The sequence below is a fragment of the Cyprinus carpio genome, chromosome B8, assembly GCF_018340385.1.
Source record: "Cyprinus carpio isolate SPL01 chromosome B8, ASM1834038v1, whole genome shotgun sequence".
Taxonomy (NCBI): Eukaryota; Metazoa; Chordata; class Actinopteri; order Cypriniformes; family Cyprinidae; genus Cyprinus; species Cyprinus carpio.
In genome coordinates, this window is record NC_056604.1 from 15,531,329 (window position 1) to 15,550,653 (window position 19,325).

The 19,325-nt window shown below is 35.3% G+C and overlaps 3 protein-coding genes across 6 annotated transcripts in view; 1 reads left to right on the top strand and 2 right to left on the bottom strand.

Moving 5' to 3' along the window:
• Nucleotides 1-138: 138 nt before the first annotated feature.
• Nucleotides 139-6,914, bottom strand: LOC109057965 (F-box only protein 4-like). 3 transcript variants are annotated; one of them, XR_002012353.2, is made up of 7 exons: nucleotides 6,181-6,914; nucleotides 5,428-5,660; nucleotides 4,967-5,187; nucleotides 4,766-4,841; nucleotides 2,673-2,842; nucleotides 2,288-2,500; nucleotides 139-2,182 (listed from the first exon to the last, which is right to left on the bottom strand). XR_002012353.2 is itself a non-coding variant. In XM_019075189.2 (7 exons), exons 1-7 carry the CDS (start codon nucleotides 6,319-6,321, stop codon nucleotides 2,099-2,101), a joined length of 1,107 nt encoding a protein of 368 aa, XP_018930734.1. In that variant the 5' UTR covers nucleotides 6,322-6,914; the 3' UTR covers nucleotides 139-2,098. The 3 variants fall into 3 exon arrangements, 2 of the variants coding, with proteins under 2 accessions (XP_018930734.1, XP_018930732.1); XM_019075189.2 differs by having other exon boundaries at nucleotides 2,288-2,469; XM_019075187.2 differs by having other exon boundaries at nucleotides 2,288-2,475.
• Nucleotides 6,915-7,047: 133 nt separating this feature from the next.
• On the bottom strand, nucleotides 7,048-12,426 carry LOC109097675 (UPF0600 protein C5orf51 homolog). Its single transcript, XM_042729946.1, has 6 exons — nucleotides 12,163-12,426; nucleotides 10,838-10,947; nucleotides 9,658-9,804; nucleotides 9,161-9,292; nucleotides 8,961-9,075; nucleotides 7,048-8,226 (listed from the first exon to the last, which is right to left on the bottom strand). Exons 1-6 carry the CDS (start codon nucleotides 12,251-12,253, stop codon nucleotides 7,991-7,993), a joined length of 831 nt encoding a protein of 276 aa, XP_042585880.1. The 5' UTR covers nucleotides 12,254-12,426; the 3' UTR covers nucleotides 7,048-7,990.
• A 733-nt stretch (nucleotides 12,427-13,159) lies between these two features.
• The window catches only part of LOC109094825 (succinyl-CoA:3-ketoacid coenzyme A transferase 1, mitochondrial-like), a 41,193-nt gene continuing 35,027 nt past the window's right edge, over nucleotides 13,160-19,325 (top strand). Inside the window, exons 1-5 of one of the 2 annotated variants that reach the window (XM_042729947.1) lie at nucleotides 13,160-13,415; nucleotides 14,882-14,993; nucleotides 15,467-15,557; nucleotides 18,884-19,019; nucleotides 19,175-19,324. In XM_042729947.1, the coding sequence (XP_042585881.1) occupies nucleotides 13,317-13,415; nucleotides 14,882-14,993; nucleotides 15,467-15,557; nucleotides 18,884-19,019; nucleotides 19,175-19,324 (588 nt within the window). In that variant the 5' untranslated portion in view covers nucleotides 13,160-13,316. The remainder of the gene's footprint in view (nucleotides 13,416-14,881; nucleotides 14,994-15,466; nucleotides 15,558-18,883; nucleotides 19,020-19,174; nucleotide 19,325) is intronic. The other variant, XM_042729948.1, reaches the window with a different exon arrangement.

Genomic DNA, 19,325 nt, shown 5'->3' on the forward strand with positions numbered 1-19,325 from the left:
AATCAGCAGACAATTTATTCTAAAAGGATTTCAGGCCTGTCATTTTTATGGGTGCAGACAATGCACGGTCTGTCTCACTACATGAAATCATGGCATGAGTTAGAAAGGGACTCGTGGAGGAAAACTGTTTGCAAGAGCTTCTGGGGAGATGAAAGAGAAGATTTTAATACGGAAAGGTCAACACTTTCTCCATTATGTCGAATTTCATTACAGAGCAGACAGCCATCTCTACCATTCAGGTTAGACTTAATGCATCCAAATTGCAGCAATTACGATTTCATTTTAAAACATCCTCTTTTTTTCAAGACAATGATTATTGCTATACATAATCATTTTATGAGTAAGAAAATAAATTGCAAGAGAAACAATTCTGTTCTTACTTTAGGGAAATACAAAAGGACTAAACATAATTTAATACATCTTCTTCCACCCGGAATGGATTTTAGACCAACAAATAAATAAAATAATAATAATAGTACATGCACTTAGTGCTAAAAAAATGAGTCACTTGCCATATAAAACCCACCTGTCTAAACTATCAAGTGCTCAACCTTTAAAATATGTTGGAAAGACAAAAAATACAATGACTTCTGTCTCATTTCTTTAAGGCACTTCAAGGCAACCTTTATCCTGCTATTGAGTCCCATTTTTCACTATTTCAAGAGATTCAGTTTGACAGTTTAAGCATGCTCAGTGCCAGTGTGGCCTTTAGTAAGGCTGAACTTCAGGATTAGTCTTAATTACTCAGTTTAGCATATTACCTCTGTAAAATGCTGAAAGCATAGGCTGGTTTTCCCTTTAATCAAAACAGAGGAAGAGAACAGGGCCGCAGGGAGTCACCGACAAAGAGAAGACAGAGACAAAGCAATACCTAAATATTTCTGGAACACTGGCCACTGGATGACCTCCACCCTGAATAAAACTGGGCAGCAGGTTATACAAGGTCAATGTTCTTATTGTTGTCAACAATTCATCTTAATAAAGCTGAGGATGCTGCCTCTTTGTGGACAAAAGAGGAAAAACAACCTTCTGGAGTTAGAAGTGCTGGAAGAATGATTCACACTGAATAACAAAATATAAATAATAATTATTTTCTTTCCCCAAAAAGTTTGAGATGAAGAAATTAACATTGCATTATTCTACTTAAATGCCCTACTTTCATGATATAATATCACTGTAGCATGAACTTTTTACATTTTCCATAAATTTCATCCGAAAGTCAAATATTTTTTGTGAGTAGTCTAACTATCTATCTATCTATCTATCTAAATTTATTTACTTATAATTAAACTAGGCAGCAATTATGATGCATGTAATTTTAAATTAATCCATGGAAATCAGCAGACAATTTATTCTAAAATTTATTCTAAAAATGCATTTTTTTTTACTGAAACTTACTTACTTTGCTCACATAGAGTACAACAATTTCCCAAAATGTAAAAAAAAAAAAATATATATATATATACTTGTTATACTTGTAGTGTTATAATAATATTGAAATATGGGAACACCAAATTAGGTAAAGGATTTTCAGCACAGCACAGGATTTAAGTAATTGAACTATCATTATTTCATGGATATATATTTTACATGTATTACTCACCTATGTTATTCTGTGCAACATATTTATACAACAGTTTCAGTCCTTGAATTTAGTTGGCTGAGTGACATTTTGTTGTTTGAAGAGGGAAGTAACAGGCAAAATTGTATCTAAAATGTAAGCTGATTAATATTAACATCTTCTTTACTGAACTGCATTGTATCACAATCATAACATGTCATTCTGATTGTGAATATCACCTGCCCACTGTCAAATTTCAGACATGTTGATATTCAGTACAAAATCACTCTTGCTTGTGTAATATTACCTTCAGAGCTATAATTTCCCTTAAAAAAAAAAAAAAATGCTATTTCACTCAAAAAAAAAAAGCAATGTAAAAACAGTTCACTGAATTATGTAAATTAATTTCATGGTATGGTCACCTCCAAAAGCACAACTATTACAATGGTGTGACTTTTATGTTGTATATTTTGGATAGTAAGATGATTAAAAGGCCTCTTTTATAACATATCCAGCAGCTTTCAGATTTCCTATTGGTTATAGCTTGACTCCAGAGTGCCTCAGCAGCCAATCAAGACCATCCAGCAGTCCTGTCAGTGTTTCTGCAGCTGTGTCCTGAAGCTAAAGCATGAAAAAAACATATACTGAAGCCTTATTGAATATACAATATTCATTTCTTCTACACTTCAGTCAGATATTCTTTGATTATGTTTCCAGATGTCTTACCATCCAAGGGTTGGTCAGTGAGCTGAGCTGTAGCTGATGGGCAATGGTCACACAAGGTATTCTGTGTCTGTCTGCTGTCTCTCTAGACACACAGGAGAGCACCAGGATAGGGCAAGACACAGCACCCACCGCAGGGTCTAAAATAACCCGGATCTGGGCACTTTCCTCCTCCCACCCTCGGTCTGTTCCTCCAGTTTAGAAAAGAGAGATATACTGTACAGTATAAACTGCAAAATCACATTGGGAATCTGCTTACAATGTTTCAGCAAACTAAAGACATTCATACTTAGGCACAATTTATATTTGTGTACAAAACTAATTTCAAGCATAGAGGCATAAGCCTTTTAAACCAAAGTGTGCTCAGAACAATCCAGGACAGTCATACCTCTTTCTGTCTCAGCATTGACCACAAAGATGAATCCATTCACGGCTTGACAAACTTGATTAAACATGGGGTTGATGCTTAAGGGTATGTTGGACTCACTATCCTCCTCATAGACAAAGAGTTTACTGCGCAGACTGAGGTGCTCCAGACGTGCTCTCTCGCGCGCTGACCTAAATCCAGAGACATACATTCAAACTGTATTATGTGACACATTAACACATAAAATCCCATTGAAAATGATTTAAAGTTTCATGTACATGTTCTACAAATCAATGCACAAGAAACATACACTACTACCTTTCAAAAGTTTGGGGTGAGTAAGAAAATTAATACTTTTATTCAGCAAGGATGCATTATTAAAATGTTCAAAAGTAACTCTATAGAACTTTACATTGTTACAAAAACTAATGAAAAAAAAACCCTGTTCTTTTGAACTTTTTATTCATCAAATAATTATAAATGCTTCATAGTTTCCACAAAAATATTGAGCAGCACAGCTGTTTTCAACATTAATAATAACAGGAAACATTTATTAAGCACAGAATCAGCATAATAAAACGATTTCTGAAGGATCCTGTGACAGTGAAGACTGGAGTAATGACTATCACTGGAATAAATTACATTTTCAAATATACTAAAATAGACAATAGTTTTTTCAACTCTAATAATAGTTCACAATATTACTGATTTTATTGTATTTTCAAATAAATGCAGCTTTGGTGAGCATGAAAGACAATAACAGCTTGTGTCCATAACGAGATAAAAAGCTAAAAATATAATTGTGTCTTTTTATCTCACAATTTAGACTTTTCCTTGCATTTTTTTATCTTATTTGAGTGATATTTACATTTAATAGACGATTTTATCCAAAATGACTTCCAAATGAGGACAATAGGAGCAATCAAACCCAACAAATGAGCAATAATATGCAAGTGCTATGACAAGTCTTGGTTAGCCTAACGCAGTACACATAGCAAGGTTTATATAGATATAAGAATAGGGAATGCTAGTGTTAGAGGGTAATTTTTTATAATAAATAAAAAGAAAACAAGTAGACAGAATAAAAAATGAACAGAGAAAGCTAGTGTTAGCTTGTTAGGTTTTTTTTTAATGAAAACAAGCTGTTAGAGAATTAATAGAGCACACAAGTGTTAGAGGGTCAAATGTTTGTTTGTTTTTTATAAAAAAGAAAACAAATCGATAAATATAGAATTAGAATAGAGAGTGCAAGAGTTAGAGGGTCAAACATATAGATGGAAGAGATGTGTTTTTAGCCGTTTCTTGAAGACAGCTGATCGGACTGAGTTGGGCAGGTCATTCCACCAGGAGGGAACAGTTCATGTAAAAGTCTGTGAAAGTGATTTTGTGCTTCTTTGGGATGGGACAATAATATGCCGTTCATTTGCAGAACACAAGCTTCTAGAGGGCACATAAGTCTGAAGTAATGAATTCAGGTAAAGGGGTGCAGAGCCAGTGGTGGTTTTGTAGGCAAACATCAATGCCTTGAATTTTATGCGAGCAGCTATTGGTAGCCATTGCAAACTGATAAACAGAGGTGTGACATGCGGTCTTTTCGGCTCATTAAAGATTAATCAGCCACATCCTTAATTAATTGTAAAGGTTTGATAGAACTGGCTGGAAGACCTGCCAAGAGAGCAAGGAGTTGTATTGCATGTACCCAAAGAAGAGGTCTGATCTCCCTAATGTTGTATAAAGCAAATCTGTATACACCTTTATAAAAGATATAAAAATTTATATCTGACATATAAATTCATAATTGCAGGATATAAGAAAAAAAAGTCATAACTGGGAGATAAAAAGTTGCAATTAGCATTTAAATTTATATATATATATATATGATGTAAACATAAAAATAATTTATGTCTTGCAATTCTCAATTTTTTTCTCTTAAATTTTGTGAGACAAAATGTCACAATTACCTTCTATATTGTTAATCCATTGGCAGATATGGGCTTCCATAAGACACTGCTTTCAAAAACATTGATTAACAAAAAAAAACAAACCCAACCCCGAACATTTAAACAGTACACGTCTAACACTTCTAAATGACAATATAAAATCCTCTCCCTCACCTGTTTGTTGAATATAAAGTTGCAATATTAAATCTGTGCTGATCTTTGTACTTAAAACTGATTCCAGAGCCAATGCCTGAAAAAGTAAAAATAAGAAAAATCCCATCAAGGTCAAGTGCAGAAAAAGCAACCACAGAACACAACATCCATGTATTCAGTTTAATAACTGACTAGAATAAACTATAAGTAATGGCACAGCACCATCAATCTGACGCTGAGGTGGTCCAGCGACAGGCAGTACATGAGAGGAACACATGATCGTATTCATGAGGGAAATCTCCAACTGCTCAAGTCCGGGGCCGAACATGGCGAACTGTGGCTCTGAAACCGGTACAAGGGACTGGAAGAAGGACGTCACAGATTCAAACACTCTGGGTTGGTGTCGCCATTGGTTTCGACAGGCCGGACAAACACGTAGATACCTGTGGGTGCCATGTTAAAGAGAATATTACAGGAAATATTTTTAAATACAGGCAAACAACCTTAGATACAAGATATAAAGCACTTTCATTATTTTTCATTTAATAAAGTATAATATAAATAATGATAAAATACAATTTTTATATATATTATAAATCTAGCAGTGCAATATAAACAGGTTGCACCTAAAGCTGATTATTTCTGATACTGAAGTGCCATGTGGCACAGTGTAATGCACTTACTCTGCCATATAATCAAGCTGCATCTCAGAGTCATCCAGCACAGCTGAGCCAGTGAGCTTGACCTGGGGCACTGATAAATGGTCAACTGACTGCCAGAGCGGCATATCACGCAACAGGAAGTACTTCCACAGGACAGGGTCTCGAACCATTGACCGCCAGTATGTACTGGTGCCTCCCAGTCTGCAGAGGTCTTGCGGAGACAGGAAGGTCATTATGAGAAACTGCATGTCAACCTGTGTTTGGGTAAGAAAGACAAAAAATGTGTTTTGGAGAATTGTTTTAAAAAATCTAACCGTTCAAATGTTTGGGGCTACAGTAAAACCATAATATTATGAAATATTATTCCAGTTTAAAATAACTGTTTTCGATTTTAAAATATTTTAATGTAATTTATTCCAGGGATGGCAAAGCTGAATTTTTAGCAGCCATTACTCCAGGCTTCAGTGTCAGATGATACTTCAGAAATCATTTTATGTTTGTTCTAATGTTCTTCGTTCTTTCTTCTGTCATATATTTTTCAGGATTCTTTGATGAAGGTTAAAAAGAACACTGTTAAAATTATATATATTTGTCACTTTTGATTAATGTAATGCTTCCTTGTTATAAAATTATTAATTTCTTAAAAAAAATCTTACTGATTCCAATATTTTTGAGCAGTAGGCTACAGTGTAAATAACACTTACACCAATTATTTAGAGACATTATCTGGTATTAGCATCATAAAAATATGAAATGTAAAAAATCGCGCCTTACCGGCAGGTTATCCAGAGAGGGGCCCGTGACGTCATTATCTGGCCCCTGACCATCACTTTGCTCATTTCTTTGTCGTCTTGTATCAAAAAACCTATCTCTAATACTCCTGAGACTTTGCACGACTATAGATCGGCTCAGCATACTGACACTTATTTGTCAGCTATTTCTTAGAAAGACTTAACTTTTTTTAATGGAGCACAGATGTTAATACATTTGCTTTACTTCATTACATGACATCTCAGTCAACTATTACTCCCGATTTCAGTTGTGAAGTATCCTTGTGAATTTTCCCGGAACTGTCAAAGTTACACGTCTCTCGTGTTTTCATAGGCGTGCAACGTCACGCCCAGTACTGCATTGTGGGAACTGTAGTTTTGAAAATTGACACTGCTAAACTACAATAGAATGAAGGATGGTCTATCACGTTCAGTATTTGGGAGGACACACACACACACAGTATCAATTTAATAAATCAAACAAACATAAAAATGTAATATAGCACTTTTAAATGGACAGACTAGTCATATATATATACATTATTTTATTTATAATTTGCAAATCTATTAGCCTATCTAGAGTTTAAAACACAAATTGAATAAACTGTTCTAAATATCCACTTATATTTCTCAACATAAAAATGATTTCTGTAACTACATTTAAAAACATGAATTTGAATTATAAACCTAATTCCTTGATTTATTTCTTGATTACTCCTAGTCCTTCCTAAGGACATACTGTACTGTGAAGCAGTTAACCTCAATATTGTTCTTTTAGTGCCCCAGTTACCTACAGATTGTAATTAGTGTCACAGTTTTGCAGAAAACTATAGAAATACAATCATAATAGTTATTCACAACCACCAATTAGTTATCTTTTGTGTGAAAGTTTACTTTGGATAAGCACATGATTTATTTTGGTTCAACATCAACAGAATTAGGTTAAAAGGCCACAAACATTATGTAGTGTTGCCGGTAACCCCAAAACTGACGACTGAAATGAAAGGTAGTTTTTACTATATCTTAAAAGTTTAGTAACAGGAGTAAAAAAATACAGGTACAACCAGAAATTTAGCTGAAGACCTTTTGATAATTGCTGGGAACAGACTAAATCAGAATCAGCATCTTGTATCTATTAACACTCATTTGGTGTAACAACCAAAATATCACTCACACATTCACATTTCAACATTTCTTAACCCAAAATTTATTTCAATGAAGACATAAAAAACAAAAAAATGAACTTCATTTTAAAAAGAATATGACCAAAAAGTTTAGCTTTTTAAAAGTATACTATCAAAATATCCAAATTCCCATCTCTGAACATTACATCTGGTCAATGAAAGGAATAAAGATGCAACTTTTAATAAGTGAGCAGAAATACAAAGAGATGTTATTAAAAAGAAAATGTCCATACTTAAAAATGGTCACAAATACTTAAATATGCAACATATACCTGCATTTTCCCCTCCTTTGTACCATTTCTTTTAACATATATAAATGTAATTAATTAAAAATAAATAAATAAAAATTAAAATAAATAAAAAGTTGTGATGTTTCTCAGCTGGAATTTTTGTTTTCTTAAACAAATAGTTATTTGTTTATATTTTACATTAGAAGTATTATTCCACATTCTCAGCGAAAACACACATCCAGAAAACAAATCTGGACCGGAAGATAAGTGCCTTTTTTGTTTTCAGTATTTTCTTTTTTAATCTTTTTTGTTTGTTTGTGTTTTTACTTTTTTATTTATTTTTTTGCTAGCTTCAGAACAATGACATTTTGTGAACCTCTCCTAAAAGCTCTCTTCAGGTTTACTGTAAAATACTAAGGATCTCCTTGGCATTCTCTGTGTTCCAGCCCTGACCCTGAAGTGGCCCCTCACATGCCAGCACGTACTTATGGAGGATTTGTGTGCCAATATCTCGGAAATGAAGCCTGTCCTCTTTGCGCTCTGTGGTGTCCATGCTGCAGTCCTCATATTTCACTGCCCAGAAACACATCTCACCAATGTACATCATTGTAAGCAAGTGAGTATCAGAAAAGATACCTAATGAGGAAAAAAGATAAAAAATAAATGAGTCCATTTTGACATGAATATATATATATATGAATATATATATATATATATATATATATATATATATATATATATATATATATACACACACATATACACACACACACATATACACTCAAACACACATACTACAAACATTTTATTTTGATTAGTAAAAATCATTGTCTAAAAATAAGTTATGCATCTCGCCCATTAACCCCAAAGTTCACAATGTCTGAGAACTTCAATTGTCTCCTTCCAGACAAAGTGACTGACTTCATAAAACTTTGCATATCGTTTATTATTATATAGCAAATGTTAATCATAATTAACTTTAGTTCATAGCAGTGCATTGTAAAATTGCTAGCAATCTCAATAATACTGGTTGATATTGATTAAAGCAAGCACTGGGGGTGGAGTTTGCAGGCTGCACATCTTTGCATTGAAAAATCACTATCCTTTGTACATTAACTTAAACATTTGAAGATACTGATAACCCACTGGCTGTGCTTGTTAGAGATGTTATAAAAACTATAAATCTTATCGTTCTTTGAAAATCCATCCCTGCAGAGACACAATGCCTGATGTGTCACACACAGAGACACAATGACTTGCATGTCTGCAGTTTTCAGCTCCCAAATTCCAAACAAAACTCAGAAACGCCACAGAAATCAACCATTCGTCTTTCGGTTTTTAGAACAGAAAGTACATTTGCAAAGATGTACCTTCTGCCAGAAAATTGGCGGTTGCAGAGTCATGAAAAACCACACCATCGTTCAGCTTGACTGAGTTCCTCACTTGCAACATTCTCATAAGGTAACGCACACCTTCTTGAAGACACTGTGAAGACACGGAGGATTGCAACACTTACTCAAGTCATGGCCACTAAAACTGGCACTGTGGAGTGAGAGGTTGGTGAAAGAACCTTAAGGAATGTGGCTTTGTTCTTCTTGATCCATTGCTTGCGTTGGTGTAGTGTGTGGCAGTACATATATAATAATGCCCCACGCCTCCAGTATAGGCACTCCAGCAGCTCCAGCCCCAGCACAGACTGCACCTGATCCGAACCACAGCATCACACTACAGTTACTCTCAGAGCAGATTTCTAATCTCATTCAGTCTATGCCAATTCAACTAGATTAAAGTATAGACCTGAAGGTTTAAATTTAATTAATGCTATGTGTGCTTAGAGTAAAGAATATTTATTCTGAACACCCACATGTAAGACAAGATGCATAAAAAGTTGCATTTATGTTGCACACAAACAAACAAAATGATGCTACGGTGCTGCATAAATTGCACACGTGGTCTGTAACCAAAAATATTAACCAGTGGGAGTGGATGCCTTATTTAGAATCAACAGCAAATAACGAAACTAACTGTTTCAAGTAAATATCTTCTACAGATACAGAAATACAACACCTCTTGTGAAGGTACCAGTCGGCCAGCTAACACTTCTGGCTCTGTCAAGTCCTGTAGCAACTGCTGGATTTTGAAAGGGGAAGTGTCCTCAGGAAACTCCTGATCTACAAGCCTGTTTTCCTCATAGAATGTAATGTCCAAGACAACCTGTAGATAAGTAGGTAAAACAACAGGTCATATGAGCCATTAGATCTAAAACAAGGTATCTGCAGTGTTTTTACAATGAAATTTAAGACTTTATAAGCCCTGCACAAAAAAAATCCTGTATGCAGAACAAACCCATAAAATACATCATATATTGCATGTTCTACAATATATACACAGGTACTGAAATTGGCTTATGTACAAATACATAATTACATATGATTTAGGTATCGATTAATATTGGATTTTGCTGATATGATAAATTTAAGAAAAGCCACTAAACAGATAATTGTGCTTATAATAATAAAATGCACATACTGAATGTGTTAAATAATGTTGCTAGTCTCTCCTTACTGTAAGAGGGTTTAAATTAAATGCCACATATAGTTTATAGTGTAACCAAAATAGCAATAATATCCATAAAATAAAACTACATAATGTGGGACTTTTAATTATAAACAAGCATGAAAACACTGTGGCTCTTATTTTGAAATGTCTACATTTTAATACCTCCAGTTGCTCATTTAAAAAAGATGAGAAAATATACACTCTTGTAACCATTTACAACATTACAAATCAATAATAAGGAGCAATCACTTGGCATAAATGTGTAGTGTTCATTTTGCACTGCTCTGAAACTGTGAGCCAGTAGAATGTGCAACAGTGCCATATTTTGGCTATTAACATGCAGTGCTACCATTCATTTAATTCAAAGTTTATTAATTGCATTAGGCCATATTGCTTTTCTGCTTCAAATTTAAGACCTCCTAAAATTATATTTAAGACTTCAGTCCTTTGATGAAACTGAATTCAAGGCATTAAGAAACTTTTAAGGATGTATGGGACCCTGCAAAACCTTTTAAAAAATGCTACCAAGTTTTTTCTTAAATGAATTAACATAAAGGCTAAAAAAATATATTCAATTACTAATTAACACAATACTTTCATATTAACTGTTTTATTCACATATCACATTATTTTATTCACATTTCAACAGATAGTTACGCTATGCTTAAGGGAATGTTATATGAAGTACCTGTGTATAATCCTGCAGCAGTTTAGGGAGGCTGCTGCTCTCTCCTCCATGTCTATAATAGTTTTTCAACTTGTCTAGTATGGAAGATGCATTCTGTAAGTAGTCATCATCTAGGAAGGGGAAAAAACCCAAATATGTTAATATTTAACATCTAACAGAGGACATACAACATGAGAGTTTATAATTGGTGGTCTAAAAAAACAGCGATGGATGTATATCGTTCTTATTTATCAATTTTAATGCATGTAAATCTGTAACCTAAAGCACAGCTTTTGGTATAGCCTAAAACAGGGGAGTCAAACTCAGTTCCTGGAGGGCCGTAGCCCTGCAGAGTTTAGTTCTAACCCTGCTCCAGCACACATATCATGTAGTTTTCAAATAAGCCTAAATGATTAGATTAGCTGGATCAGGTGTGTTTAATTAGGGTTATATCTAAACTGTGCAGGACTGTGGCCCTCCAGGAACTGAGTTTGACACCCTTGGCCTAAAACAAATCACAACATATTTAATATCACAATAACAAAGAGGAAACTAGCTCTGTAAAATCAACATTGCAGTGTCTGAAAAGAGCTTGTTTTAAAACCCTTGTATGTGTCTTCTGTTTTATTCTGATCACATGATGAGAATAATTCAACTGAAACATTTGAAAACAAAAAGCATTAGTAAGAGTGAAACTACGTAGGACCTAAAACGCCAATATAGTTCAATAATCTTCATCTTTTCAGACTAAAGTAAATAAACAACACATAAATGTGATCATTTGATCATGCATTTGTGACTATTTTTATACTAACGAGACCTTTTGTCTGGCTGAAGTAGGAAAAATACTTATTGAATAATTCTGCTAAAAGAGTTTGACAGTACGTTAAATTCCTATTTATCTCTCATATTATTAAAATAAAAACACAAATCAGAATAACTATAACAACTATAACTACACATGTTGTTTTATATTATTTGTGCGTCGTTCTGGATCATTGCATGACCACATGCGACTTCACTTCGTTTACGCAAACTGTAACTAGCTAGCCAAAAATGTGAAAAATTACAGAACGTAATAAACGTGCTTTACATTTTACGTTAGCTTGCGGTTTAGTATAAGTTCTATGGTGTTCGTATAAATTAGTTAGTCAAACGTTTGTCGTATAAACGGGGTGATAGATGGGCAGGAAAATGTTTGTTGTGATTCGCAGGAATGCTAACGCAGAGCGGCTAAGCTAACTAGCCAACGATGACAACATCGGGCTGATTCAGCCAATGAACATGCGTGATATATAATAACGAGAATCTGGTTTTGCGCAACTGACGACATGATTCCTGGTTACCTGGTTTCTCCGTCCGAAGAGTGGCACACTTGTTATCTAACTCAAAAATCCTCCTTTCCAGCTCGACGCTTCGTCTGTAGTCGTCGGCCATGACTGCAAACGACAGTCACGTCACGTGACGAGCGCGCGATTACTCACGTGCAGAGGATTACATAGATGTTTTGTTCTTTCGTTTCATTCATAAACTTCACATTGGCACGTATATCAAAGCTAGAGCATACTTTGTCCACTCTTATCCAAATTATCCCCATAATACCGGGTGTTTGATAACAGTGGGTTTAAATATTGGCAGAAGTGATGAATGGGAGTCCGACTCATTTTCCGCGAATCGATTCTTTCAAACAGTTCTTTTTAAAGAATCATTTCAAAGAAAGATTCATCAGTTATTTTGTTACGACGTAATTATACCATCACGTGGTGTCATGTTGTAGCTTGTGCCTATTTTATTTCCTCATTTTCCTTTTTATGTAATTTGCTTTTATGTAATTTGCATACTGTTATTACGAGTTTTATATATTTTTATTATTTGTATTTGCATTTATTTATTTATTTATAGTTGTTATTCTGATATATTAAAACTATATTTGTTTGAAAAACAAAATCACAAGTAGGATCACTTTATATGATAGCGAGCGCAAATACGATACACATATTAAATATAATTAAAAAAAAATTAGCCAAGCAATGAACATACATTTTAATATTAGTGTAAAAAATAATAATAAAAAATATTTAGGTTCTAAATGTTTTTATGAGCTGGATCAAGGCTTCAACAAACGAAGGCGCATGAATTGCTTAATTTATATTTACCCCTCTCACTACCATCTAGCGATTTCTATAATATAATACAATATAATATAATAATAAATTATAATATAATATAATATGGATCACTGAGACTCGGACATGGAACCACTCTGAAAGATTCAGTACGATTCGTGAACGAATCGTTCAGACTGGTTTGGTGAACAACCATCCGATTCATAAGAATGATTCGGAAGTCGCTAGATGGTGGTCAGAGGGTTAAATGCAAATAAGCAAATCGAGCCCCCGACACTCCTTCGCTTACTTCATCCCCGCCTATCTGAGATCAACGAGGGCATAACTGTCACCATCATTCACTATACACAAAATTAGGCCTGTAATTTGCAGACATGACGACTCTTAAAGCGCTATCTAGAGTGGAGAGTGTGATCATCAGGAACGTGACAGCGACGATCAAGACGAACATCTCGCGATTCTCCGTTGGCAAGGTCAGTGTTTACAAACAGAAGACGGTGCTTCCGAAATTTTGCATGATGTTGAACGTGTCGGTGCTTCTGTTTTTGCCCCACTTTCCAATGCATGGCGAAGACGGAGGTGCAGATCGTATTAAAAGGATATAAGTAATAAATAAATAATGTGTGTGCATTAGTTTAAAAGAATGATGTTTTGCAAAGGTTAAATATTCCCCTGAAGTCAAAAGCTTGTGTAATTGCTAATCTCAGAGACTAGTAAAACTAGTCATTTTGTGCTGCGTTGTGTTTTCTCAGCAAACCATTCAAAGAGCATCGGCATACTTTTGACCTTGATTTTCAGAGTCACATCCAATCATTCATATTTGTTTTCATGTATTTTTTTTTTTATCGTTGACCTGAAAAGAAAGGGCCACTAAGCAATTCTGTCATGAGGAATAAACCACTACAGATTTAATCAATAACTTCCATAAAAATGCTAGTTTTTAAAATTAGGACAACCAACTTGACACTATTTCTTGATGAACAGTAACCTAACTCTGCTCTCTCCTACACACACGCCTCCCCTTTTGTTCCACCCACCAGTTTTGGGTTATTATTTCTCACAACATGTGAAGTAGAGTGCTATAATAACTAGTTCTCAGACCAAGGAGAGGAATTCTCCCTGACCGCTGAGCCTAGGTTTTACAGTCATATAGTTATGACACAGTCCCATGCTGCTAGTGTCATGTGGCTGTGAGGTTCATCAGGTTGTTCTGTATGCAGTTGGAGCAGAAACCTTTGAATGATTGTTTCAAGGAATAACAGTTGTAATGATCATGCACGGTTTCTTTGTTGAGTGAGATATTATAGTCTTTGGAAAACTACTATAACTCAGTATTTTTGTATGTTATTATTTGGTAATACTGCTTAAGGCTGACATATATACAAAACAGAAGCAGATGAATTATTTATTGAGGCCGAGAGATAAGTGTTCAGCTGTTTCCTCTCCTCGTCCTTTGGTGGAGCTTTTGTGAGGTCAAACACACACTGTTGTGTCAACAAATAAAGATATAAATGAAATGGACATCTTGCTGGACTCCTGGGGTTTATTTAGCACGTGCATGTCAGCATGGAAATGGATCTTATGATGTTTGTTTTAATTCACCCTTCTATGCATGATTAAAGATTCCACTGCCTCATGAGAGGCGCAGCACTAATGAATGGAAAAGTCAACTATTGATCTATGTAGTATTTGTATTCCACCAAGCTGTATTCCTCAAATCGCTACTTGTATGGAATTGCGTAAACAGTAAACACTTGATTTTTTTTCAGTGGAAAATTAGGTAGAAGATTGACATGAAGCATAAAGGATTTCAAGTGTTGTACAGATTCATTGACTGTGAATTCAAGTGTGTAAATCTCTTTCATTAATGTTTTAAAGTTGTTGCCTTTTACTATGTGTTCAGCCTACTTCATTCACCCTGCTAAATGTCTGTTGTTAGCAGACGTGTGGCTGTTACTTTTCCACTTCAAGTCAACGGTCCAGACAATTTTATTCAGACCCCCTAGATGCCGTCAAAGATATTCCTAATGGAGCGACTGTTCTTGTGGGAGGTGAGGGTTATGATTTATCATCAACTCATCCTTTATCAGTAACTGTCTGCTTATTACTTCGACTACCATTTACAAGTTTTGGGGTCAGTAATATTTTGTTGAATGTTTTTAAAAGAAATCTATTATGCATGTTTATTTGATCAAAAATAATTCCGCAGGTACTCCACTCTTCAGTTTCACATGATCCATCTGATATCATTCTGTATTGCTGATTTGATGTTCAAGAAACATTTCTTCTCTTTATTATTCTTATCACTGAAGCAGTATTCTTCAGCTTATATTTGAATTGTATTTATTTACATTGTAATAACTTTATCGTCACTTTGAATTAATTTAAGGTATCCTTGCTAAATTAATTATTATTATTATCATCATTATTGTATATTATATTATATTACAACTGAATAGCCTTGATAAATAGCTGACGACAACCATTTTTTAAATTCTTTAATATCCTTTACACTCATTCACAGGTTTTGGCCTGTGTGGTATTCCAGAAAATCTGATTAACAGTTTGCTGAAGACAGGAGTTAAGAGCCTGACTGCAGTCAGCAATAATGCAGGGTAAGCCTTTTTATATCTAAACAACTTAAACCCAGCCAAAAACTGTGATTGCACTGAATTTGACAAACTTTCTTACTCCACTAGTAGGCCTAACACTGACCTCCTGTACTTCCTGACACATGCAAACAACAGAAACCGCTTATATTGGAGTTTTAATACCACTGAAGTATTAATACCAAGACATAACGTCAAGAAAAACGAACAGTAAATGATGCTTCTGTGATTTGAGATTTAAAATCCATTTGGAGCCTTTCGAGAAATGGCAAATTAACCAAAACAATAAGATAAACATCTGAGGTCATTGAGTACAGCTCCATAACCTCAGCTGTTCTCTAGATGCCGCTACAAGAATTCCTCTCTTAAACAACGTTGATAATGTGTGCTCAACCGACCACAAATAGAAAGAGATTACCAGTATGAAGCATCACACCAGCGTTTTCTCAGACAGGATAAACTAGTCTAATCGGTCAAGAAGGCCTAGGCATACTGGTAAATACAAAAGAGTGATCACAGGGAAATTAATGATTAAAATTTGTGTACATGTTTTTTTTAATGGCTAGTTATACAGTCTATTTACCATCTTATTAGATACTGGCGTTTGGTTTATTGCTGCTATGTTGCAGCTGCTGTGAACATGTGACTTGACACTATGTATAGGCCTCTCCGTTCTGGCATTTTCCCAGGTTGGTTGTCTATGAATATATTATTACGTAATTTCTGAAAATGGGCCAGTTATGTTATTTGCGGTCTTCTTTTTATTTCTATCATGACCAGAGAGTGAGGACAGTGTTGGTTAGTGCTGAAGATGGTTGAAGAAAGTGAAAAAGTCCATTCTAATCGTCCTAGGCAGGCTTAAATAAGACTATGTACATGATGAATACACACAAAAAAACTTTTTACTACACCATTTATTATTGTCAGCTCCTTTATAACAAAATACAAACTTCCCAAATCATAAAAGTACCCTTTTAGTTCAAGAAATCTGTTTTTTTTTTCAGAGTTCTATCAAGGGAAGTTTTGACCTGTTTTAAATAGAAAGTTCTCGACTGATTCCCTTCTTGAAGTTTATTTCCTTCCCGTCTGACTGTTTGAGTCATGCTGTTCTTGACTGCATTGTTTGTTGTCGTAGACCTTGTTCTGCAAGTTCTGAATCTCTGTGGTAAAAGTCTTTCGGTCTACCACAGAGAGACTTCTCAGTGAGACTGTAATGTGAAACCAGCATCACAGCAGTGTTTGGCATTAGCATGCATAGCTTGCACAGAAGGACGCCGTTTCCTATGCAACTTCTTTCCATCAGCAACCCCTGCTGATACTTTTAACGTGTTGCTCATTACTTAGAAATGGAGTGCTGACTTGTTTGGAAGTAGTTATTGGCCACTGTGTTTTATCTGGTTACAGACTGGTGTTATTCTAAGTTGAAAGAGCTGCCGCAACTTTGTAGTAGTGTTAAAGGGATAATTATACAACAGTTAGTTCCGCGTCTTGAATTTAATGATGGCTGAGAAGTATTCCAAGAGTGCTGATTTAAAGATTCTACAGCACTGGAACTTTTCAGTGTTGGACTGTCAGTTGGTATAATAGTGGAGTGGATGTTTCGGTAACTTTTCTGGCAGGTTACACTGTTATGCCAGTAGGTGGAGAAAAGTGACTATATTTTTATGACAAGAGTCATTGAATGATTCATTCAACCGATTTACTTAAAAAACACAGATTCATTTAGGAAAAAGCATGTGGCTGTTGCACTCCACTGATGTAGTCTACTTGAAGGAGGGAATGAAAACAATTGAGCAAATGTGGATGCTGATTGCGCCACCTGTTGGCGAGTTCTGGGAATTCAGGGCGCTACACTCAGTGAATGTGAATTAGCAGCTAGTAGTTGTATGGACTGAATGACTCGATAATGTCAAATATTGGTTTTGGAGACAACTACAAATGGCTGTCCCCTCAGATAATGCACTTTATGTGGGTATAGGGGGTGATTTTATGCACAGCCTATATTTTGAGTGAATCATTAATTTAAACAGTTGCTTAAAATAACATATTTATTCAAGAACAAAACAACACCACTGAGATGCAATGTACTGATTTAGCTTTAACTTTATTTTGAACTTTTTCCACTGGCAGTGCAAGAATAAGAATAAGTAACTTCTGGCAATATTGTCTAAAATGTAAGTGGCTCAATATTAACTTGCACTAGTTAGCCTAAGTTATTGTGCTTTTTATAAAATACAGAAATTACCACAGTAAATTCTAAGCACATATGACCTAGATAGTGGGTTCTTTTTTCCTTTCTCTTAAAACTTGTTAAGTTCAAGCACTAAAAAGCCTTTGTCATTTCTCTGGCAGGAGAAAAAGTGAAGAAGACACATTAGAAGAGAGTTAATGAGAACATGGCATGACACAGTATGTGTCTAATTGCAACCTTTCTCGGTCCAGTGAATGAGTCGTGACATGAAGAGTCTGTGCTCCCTGTTGATTGAATGAACCTTAAAATATGCATGCGCTTCTAAAACGTCTGTATTAACTTTCATCAAACATTTCCCCCTCATGTTTCACCAGAACCCCTTTAAAAAGGGATAGCCAACATTTTTATACCTCAGTGCGTTTCAAGTCATGCCATTAGTTAATGAGTGACAAAATCAGTTTTGAGTCACTGCTTCTGTAACTGTGCCAAGCCACCGCACACACCAAACTGATGAGGTCTGACAGATCTGTAAAATGTTTCATGTTTCTTGCTGTAAAAATGAGTTGTGCGGCCTTTGTCTCAGTATTCTCTGCGTGTTTTGAATTTTAATTACCTGTTTGTTACAGAATGCCCATGGGACACTGGATTTAGACCTGTTTAGGCAATAAGTGCTACTTTTCCAACAGTAGTTCAGCCTAAATTGGACATTGTTTTCTGGAAATGTGTATTTATGGGTTTTGCAGTTAAGACAGTATCTGAGGACATTGTGCCTAACTATTTCAACTGAGAGATTTCGACCATACATTCAAAACTACTTTTCAAATGTTTAATTTAATTTCATTTCATTTCATTTCATTTCATTTCATTTCATTTAAGACAATGGCACTGTGATGTTGCGTTAGATCTATGACTTCAAAGGTGGCAGACAAGGAAAAATATCTAGTCCATTTCTGACTATTTATTTGACATGGTTACTTCTGAATAGTCATCATTGGAGAATGGTAATTTTTACAGTCATATTGTGTTCTTAAGGCAAATACTAGAAGGTGAAAACAGCAATTAGTTATGTATTGGTTTGAAATGTATTGCGTAAGGACATATTAAGGTGTATTTTTTTGTATTTTCTTTATGGTTTACACAGAGTGGATGACTTTGGCCTGGGTCTGCTCCTTCAGACCAAACAGATCAAGCGTATGATCTCGTCATATGTGGGGGAGAATGTGGAGTTTGAGAGGCAGTATCTCAGTGGTGAGCTGGAGGTGGAATTGACCCCCCAGGTGAGACCATCCTTTACCCAAACCTTCAGAATAAACACTTTCCCTTTGTTCTCAATGGCCAAGTATATGTATGCTAAAGATTTTATAGTACCATTCTTCCAAAAAAAATCCAATTAGGTGGATTTTGTTTACCCATTGTGCTGTGTTAATGGCAGGGCACGCTAGCAGAGCGGATCAGGGCCGGAGGCGCAGGTGTGCCTGCCTTCTTCACTGCCACAGGCTATGGCACACTCATCCAAGAGGGAGGCTCGCCTATCAAATACAACAAGGACGGCACCATTGCCATCGCAAGTGAACCCAGAGAGG